Source organism: Eriocheir sinensis, chromosome 2 (assembly GCF_024679095.1).
Source record: "Eriocheir sinensis breed Jianghai 21 chromosome 2, ASM2467909v1, whole genome shotgun sequence".
In the NCBI taxonomy this organism is placed as follows: domain Eukaryota; kingdom Metazoa; phylum Arthropoda; class Malacostraca; order Decapoda; family Varunidae; genus Eriocheir; species Eriocheir sinensis.
Genome location: NC_066510.1, coordinates 12536598 through 12544097, shown reverse-complemented (window position 1 = coordinate 12544097; position 7500 = coordinate 12536598). Strand labels below are relative to the sequence as shown.

Here is a 7500-nt window from a genome sequence, read left to right as displayed (position 1 = left end):
ACTTTCTTGTCCTTCTTCTTTCTGTCTCTCAATCTCACTTCACTGTCTTCTTCCCTTTCCGTTTTCATCCGAGAAATTGTAATACTGTAACTCCTTGTCTCCCTTCTCTATGTCTCTCTCTACTGTTTTCCTTTCCTTTCCTTTTTCATCCCTGAAGCAAGAACTCCTACGCATCTCTCTCCCTCCCTCCATTCCTTCTCCTTCGTCCCTCATCCCACACCCTCGCCCTGGTCCCCGTCTCGGCCTTACTATGTTGTATGTGGTGCCGTAGTAAAAGTCGAGCGCCCACCAAGGACTTCCCATGGGCAGCTCCTCGCCGCTCAACTCCCATCGCCACGTCCCTTCGTCGTCCTCGTCCCGCGCTCCCAGCCAGTAACTGCTCTGGTCCAGGCCTGAGGCGAGGGAGAGAGATATAGTAAGATAGGTAGACTAATAGATAGATAGAGGGATAGGTGGATGAATAGGTAGATAGATAGATGGATGCATGGATAAATAGAAAGGTAGATAGATAGATAGATGTATAGATAGAACGAGGAATATATAGATAGATAGATTGATTACTTGATAGATAAAGAGATAGACTGATAGACAGACAGAGAGTGAAAGAGAGGAGGAAGAAGTAAGGATGCATTTGAAGGTAGTTAGAGAAAGAAAAGAGGGAAAAAATAGAGGAAAAAGGAAGAGGAAACAACAACAACAACAACAACAACAACAACAACAACAACAACAACAACAACAACAGTAACAAACAAACAGCAAACGCGCACCTTCAGACCGCAAAAAGTTGAGTAGGGCGAGATAGAACTGCCACGTCTCGATCTGCAGGAAGTTCGAACCGAAGGTGTTGCAGTAGAATCCGGCCTCGACCCACGAGCCGTCCGTGAAGGGGTTGACCAGCACGCAGCGGTCTCCCACTGGGAGGAAGTTGGTCGGGCAGGCTAGCGGCTTGGCGGAGGTCTCAGCTGTAGTAGGGGCGGCGGAGGTCTCAGCTGTAGTAGGGGCAGCGGAGGTCTCAGCTGCAGCAGGGGTGGCGGTGGTGTTGGTGCTTACGGTGTCTATCCCTTCCTTGGACACCGACATCGGCTAGGAAGAAATAGCATAAAAATATATTCCTCTCTCTCTCTCTCTCTCTCTCTCTCTCTCTCTCTCTCTCTCTCTCTCTCTCTCTCTCTCTCTCTCTCTCTCTCTCTCTCTCTATCTCTCTCTCTCTCTCTCTCTCTCTCTCTCTCTCTCTCTCTCTCTCTCTCTCTCTCTCTCTCTCTCTCTCTCTCTCTCTCTCTCTCTCTCTCTCTCTCTCTCTCTCTCTCTCTCTCTCTCTCTCTCTCTCTCTCTCTCTCTCTCTCTCTCTCTCTCTCTCTCTCTCTCTCTCTCTCTCTCTCTCTCTCTCTCTCTCTCTCTCTCTCTCTCTCTCTCTCTCTCTCTCTCTCTCTCTCTCTCTCTCTATCTCTCTCTCTCTCTCTCTCTCTCTCTCTCTCTCTCTCTCTCTCTCTCTCTCTCTCTCTCTCTCTCTCTCTCTCTCTCTCTCTCTCTCTCTCTCTCTCTCTCTCTCTCTATCTATCTATCTTTCTATCTATCTATGTCTTTTTTGTACAGCGACGGAGGCAGCTCAAGGGAAAAAAAAAAATAGTGCTCCAGAAAAGGAAAAAAGATGAGTGGCCAGGAGAGAGGTCAGTTTAGGATGGAGAAGTGTCTTGATACTATCCTCCATCCTTCTTCTTTCTTCCTTTCCTTCTCTTCTTTCTCCCTATTTCTCCGGCTATCTCATCCCGTACAGTGTTCGGAGGAGAGAAAATAAAATAAAAACCGAGGCATAAATGTCAAGGGTTTATAGTACGTAGGAAAAATGCTACACGAAGCGAGGGAAAAAAATGAAGCAGAAAAAAGATATTCACTTAGGAAAGTTTGAGCCGCCCTGACAAGAGGTGACCGTGCGGCTTTCACACCGGACCAAACACACCTGCACGCGGCTGCCCGGCATGCTCACCTGTTTCCCGTGGGCGCGCCTTACCTGCCACGCGTAATTCAAGGATATGCAAGTGTTTAGGAAAGTCATCATCGGGGATCATGCGGCGCTTCCTACCTAACCTTACCTTACCTTACATTCTACCTTCCTTCCTTTCTAGCTGACGTTACTTTACCTTATCTTACCTTACCTTCGTTCATTCATTCATTCATTCATTCTTCCCTATCTCTCTTCATTCATTCATTCCTTCTTAACTTTACTTAACTTTCTTCTTTCCTTCTTTACTTACTTACTTTATCTTACCTTACCTTACCTTACCTTACCTTACCTTACCTTACCTTCCCCTACCTTCCTACCTTACTTTATCTTACCTTACCTTCCTACCTTCCTTCCTTCCTTCTTTCCTTCCTTCCTTCTTTCCTTCCTACCTTCGTTCCTTCCTATCTTACCTCCCTCCCTCCTCTACTCACCCATCATCCCTCCTTTTCCTCCTCCTCTCTCGTCATTGGAAAGAGGGAGAAGCTTTCGAAAATCCCACTCCTCTCAAAGTCAAGAGGGAGAAGAAGAGGAAGAGGAATCCCACTCACCGTAAACGCCGCTAGTCCCAAAAGGAGGAGGAGTAAGCGGAGTGATTCCATGGCTGAGAGGGAGTGGCTGATATGTCCCTCACTCTTGATTATTTATACACTCCTCCTCCTCCTCCTCCTCCTCGCTTCTTCTCCCCCCTCCAACCTCCCTATCACTCCCCCTCCTCTTACTGCACCTACGTCCCTCACCCCTCACCCCTCATTTCCCCTTCCTCCCCACATACCCTCACTCCCTTCCTCATACTCAACCCCTATCATACCTTTGCTCCCTCAATCTCGTATACCTTTCTCCCTTCTGTCTCGGTCGCTCTCTTCGTACCGTGAGTGTTAATAATTACAAAGTCACCTGTCCCCGTGTCGCCACCTGGTCTTATTAATTAACTATTCATCCCGACTGTACTAGGCTTTGCCTGAGAGAGTACTGCTGTGATATCTTTGCTGGTGGAAGGGGGGGGGAGGGGGGAGGGCCTGTGTGTGTGTGTGTGTGTGTGTGTGTGTGTGTGTGTGTGTGTGTGTGTGTGTGTGTACCAGGTTGTCCGACACGTCCGTCACTGTCACCGTCACGTAGGGTTGAGTTTAAAAGGACAGACTGCCAGTTCGCTACCTCCGGCTGCCTTAAGTGACTTCCCACTCTCTCCTCCTCCTCCTCCTCCTCCTCCTCCTCTTGTTGTCGTCCTTTTCAGTTCTGGTTCTCTCTGATTAATAACGGCCGGGATTAAACTCGCCGGTATGACACGGGGACTAATCCTCTCGTTCGATAGAAGATAGAAAGAGAGGCAACACTGCGGCGGAATTTAAGAGGTAGAAGACTATCAGTATGAGGAGGAGAGCTGATGAGACGAAGAGCCTTAGCCTCCACTCTGTCCAGAAGAGCTGTGTGAGTGGAGCTCCCCCCACACATGAGATGCATACTCCATACGAGGGCGGACAAGGCCCCTGTATATGGACAGCAACTGTGCAGGGGAGAACTGGCGGAGACGGTACAGAACGCCCAGCCTCGAGGAAGCTGATTTAGTAAGAGATTAGATATGAAGTTTCCAGTTGAGATTTTGAGTTAAGGATAGACCGAGGATGTTTAGTGTTGAGGAAGGTGATAGCTGGGTGTTGTCAAAGTATAGGGGATAGTTGTTTGGAAGATTGTGTCGAGTGGATAGGTGGAGAAACTGTGTTTTTGAGGCGTTGAAGGACACCAGGTTCTTCTTGCCCCAGTCGGAAATAATAGTAAGGTCTGAGGCTAAGCGTTCTGCAGCCTCCAACCTTGAGTCGTTAAGTTCCTGTAGGATGGGTCTTTTATTAAAAGAAGTTGAGTAATGCAGAGTGGAATCATCGGCGTAGGAATGGATAGGACAGTTCGTTTTGGAAAGAAGATCATCAATGAACAACAGAAAAAGAGTGGGAGATAGGACAGAACCCTGTGGGACACCACTGTTAATAGATTTAGGAGAAGAACAGTGACCGTCTACCACAGCAGAAATAGAACGGTCAGAAAGGAAACTGGAGATAAAGGTACAAAGAGAAGGATAGAAACCGTAGGAGGGTAGTTTGGAAAGCAAAGATTTGTGCCAGACCCTATCAAAAGCTTTTGATATGTCCAGCGCAATAGCAAAAGTTTCACCGAAACAGCTAAGAGAGGATGACCAAGAGTCAGTTAAGAAGGCTAGGAGATCACCAGTAGAACGCCCCTTGCGGAACCCATACTGGCGATCAGATAGAAGGTCAGAAGTGGAAAGGTGCTTTTGAATCTTCCGGTTAAGGATTGATTCAAAAGCTTTAGATAGACAAGAAAGTAAAGCTACAGGACGGTAGTTTGAGGGATTGGAGCGGTCACCCTTCTTAGGCACAGGCTGTATGAAGGCATACTTCCAGCAAGAAGGAAAGGTAGATGTTGACAGGCAGAGGCGAAAGAGTTTGACCAGGCAGGGTGACAGCACGGAGGCACAGTTTTTAAGGACAATAGGAGGCACTCCATCAGGTCCATAAGCCTTCTGAGGCCACGCGTGTGTGTTTGTGTGTGTTTGTGTGTGTACCACGCTGTAATCAGGCCGTCATGTGCCTCTGTTCCCGCCACACCAGACACCCCAGACTCACACCATACCACACACACACACACACACACACACACACACACACACTGTCTCTCTTCATCTATCCATATTTATCTATTTACCCCTTCATCTCTCTCTCTGCAGACGGATAGATAGATAGACCCTGACAAAAGTGCAGATGGCAAAAATAAATTATGACTGTAGAGAATGATGACAATGTTGGTGGTATATATGAGACAGACCAAAAGGGTAGTTGTGGTGGTAGGTTTATTATTATCATTATTCATATCACTGTTATTACTATTTGCGGCGGAGACTTTGGTGGCGGCTGCAGCTGGTGGGGAGGTTCTGGTGGTGGTGGAGGTGGTGGTGGTACAAGTAGTTTTGGCGCTGATTGCTGTGGTCTTGTAGTTACCTCCTGCTTGTAGTGGTGTTGTAAGGGATGTGGTGGAAGGTTATGGTGTTGGAGTTCAAGTTATAGTGGTAAGGAGGAGGAGGAGTTAGAGGAAGAAGAGGTGGAGGAGGAGGAGGAGTTATTGTTTTTACTGGTGGTAGTGCTGGGGTCGTCGTGCTGGTGTTGGTGTTGTTGATGTTGGTGGTGGTTGAGATAGTGGTGTCGTCTTGGTCATCGTGGTCATCGAGGTGGTCGTCGTCCGTCATTATAGCACCACCTGGCATATAATATAGTTGCAGTGGTCGTAGTCGTGTCAATATCCTTATCGTTTTGGCCGTGGCCCTCTTTGGGGGTGGTCGTTTTTCGTCTCTATACTACATGGTTGAGTTACGGTGGTCGTGGAAGAGGTCGTCGTTCGAATCTAGAGCAGGATCTGACACGCGAAGGAGTTGGAGCTCGTGCAGTCTTTGTCGTCGAGGTACAAGTATCGTTCGTGGTCCAGACGGAGGCAGTTCGAGTAGTTCATCCCGACTGGCTCCTGGAAACATGAAACAAGGGCTGACTCACTCCTGTCACTTCTACAAAGTCTGGGTCACCACTCTGTTATCCACCCACTCTTACCCACCGCATGCTCAAGGGTTAGTGTGACGGAGACGAACACCGAGGCCACGTGCAGCTTTAGCGTATGCCTCCAACTTTATCTTTACTCCGTTACTATGTTGTCCTTTCGAACTGCGTATGATATAATCTGCCTAGATTTATTCCTGACTACTGATAATTAAACATGTCTTTCGTTTTCTTCATTTTCACCTTCAGACTTACTTCCAGGCTCCTGATATGAATTTCCTCGATCATTCTTTGTAATTTCTCCTTAAAGTTACAAAGAAAGACCGTCATCCTAGCCTAACTTACCGGTACCGGTCTTACTTTCTACCTTCCTACCTTACCTTACCTTACATTTCCTTACCTTCCGATACCTTACCTTCCTTCCTTCTTTTCTTCCTTCCTACCTTACCTTTCTTCCGTCTATCTGAACTCCTATGCAATTCCAGTCTGTCTTTAATACTTGTTTTGAGCAAGTCGTGAGTAACTTTTGAGCTATGTGTCACTATGGCTGCCTCGCCTGTCTTCCAAACCTTACAGAGTCCCATAACGCCCCACTCACCATGAAGTAATTGTCCCCGTAGTCAAAATCGATCGACCAGAAAGGTGTTCCCATGGGTACCTCTTCGCCAGTCAACTCCCACTTCCAGAAGCCTTCTTCTACAACGTCACGCGCGCCCAGCCAGTAACTGTGCTGGTCCAGGCCTGCGGGAATGAAATAAGGAAATCAGAGAAGGAAAAAGAAACGAAAGAAGAAAAAGAAAAGGGGGAAGAGAGGGAGAGGATGGAAGGAAGGAAGAAGGCGAAGTAGGGGAAGTAAAATAGAAATAAGATTGTGAGGCTAATAAGAATGGTGATAATTATAGTAACAAGAGCAGACACCTTTATCCCTGAGGAAGTTGAGGACGTCGAGGAACTGCGCCATGGAGTTGATCTCCATAATGTCGGCGCCGAGGGTGCTGCAGTAGTACCACGCCTCATCCCAAGAGCCCTCCACGAAGGGGTTCACCAGCACGCAGCGGTCGCCCACCACGTAGTAGGCGCTGGGGCAAGGACCCTCGGTGAAGGGATTGACGTTGGGGGCGACGGTTTCAGTAGTTTCTTTGGACAACGTCACCGACTAAGAGGAAAATGTGAATAAATTTTAATAATTTGGTATACGGGCGTCGAAAGTATGAACCAAAGACAGCGCAGAGAAAAATAAACTGCGCAGTGTGACCGAAGGATTTAGAAGACAAACCTACAAAAATAAAGCTTGTTAGAAAGACTGAACTTGAACCTATCCACCTATCCATCTACCACCTATCTTCCCTATCCATGAATTTATCTGACCTCTTCCTAAAGGTACCTATCTATCATCAGCACTAACCTCACGACTACTACGCCTGTTCCACTCATCCAACACTTTTATTCATATACCAACTCCTGCCTCGGTTTGATCCTAGCCCTTTAGCGTCAGGAGGGAGAGAAAACATGGAAAAACATGGAAAACATGGACTAGCAGGCAGCAGAAAGCCTGTTGGCTCATTACTAGGCTGCCTGCGTTCAGTGATTCAATCAATCCGTTTGCCATAGGAGTGGCTTGCAGGGAAGGATTAAAGCACTTGTGTATCTATTCTTGGGAACGTTCAGTTCACTCCCGATGCAGCAAAGTGGCGATCAATGCGTTTCTTGAAGGAGTTGATGGTCTCTGCTCTAACCACTTCTGCAGAAAGAAAAGGAGAATCAAGAGGAAGAGGAATTTCACTCACCGTAAACGCCGCGAGCCCCAAGAGGAGGGGGAAGAGTAAGCGGAGTGATTCCATGGCTGAGAGGGAGTGGCTGGTATGTCCCTCACTCTTGATTATATATACTCCTCCTCCTCCTCCGCAAGCGATCCAGTCCCCTTCCCCTACCCACAATCAGTCA

The 7500-nt window shown here is 47.6% G+C and overlaps 2 protein-coding genes across 3 annotated transcripts in view; both read right to left on the bottom strand.

Annotated features, from left to right (window-relative positions):
- The window catches only part of LOC126999404 (uncharacterized), a 7882-nt gene extending 464 nt beyond the window's left edge, over positions 1 to 7418 (bottom strand). The window contains exons 1-4 of one of the 2 annotated variants that reach the window (XM_050861993.1): positions 7380 to 7418; positions 2551 to 2580; positions 768 to 1083; positions 250 to 392 (exon numbers count right to left, since the gene is read on the bottom strand). In XM_050861993.1, the coding sequence (XP_050717950.1) occupies positions 250 to 392; positions 768 to 1083; positions 2551 to 2580; positions 7380 to 7397 (507 nt within the window). In that variant the 5' untranslated portion in view covers positions 7398 to 7418. Of the gene's footprint in view, positions 1 to 249; positions 393 to 767; positions 1084 to 2550; positions 2640 to 7379 lie in introns of those variants that run through there. The other variant, XM_050861985.1, reaches the window with a different exon arrangement.
- Positions 4846 to 7496, bottom strand: LOC126999422 (lymphocyte antigen 75-like). The gene is made up of 4 exons (XM_050862009.1): positions 7344 to 7496; positions 6475 to 6712; positions 6155 to 6297; positions 4846 to 5527 (listed from the first exon to the last, which is right to left on the bottom strand). The coding sequence occupies exons 1-4, from the start codon at positions 7395 to 7397 to the stop codon at positions 5411 to 5413; spliced, it is 552 nt and encodes a 183-aa protein (XP_050717966.1). The 5' UTR covers positions 7398 to 7496; the 3' UTR covers positions 4846 to 5410.
- Positions 7497 to 7500: the final 4 nt, after the last annotated feature.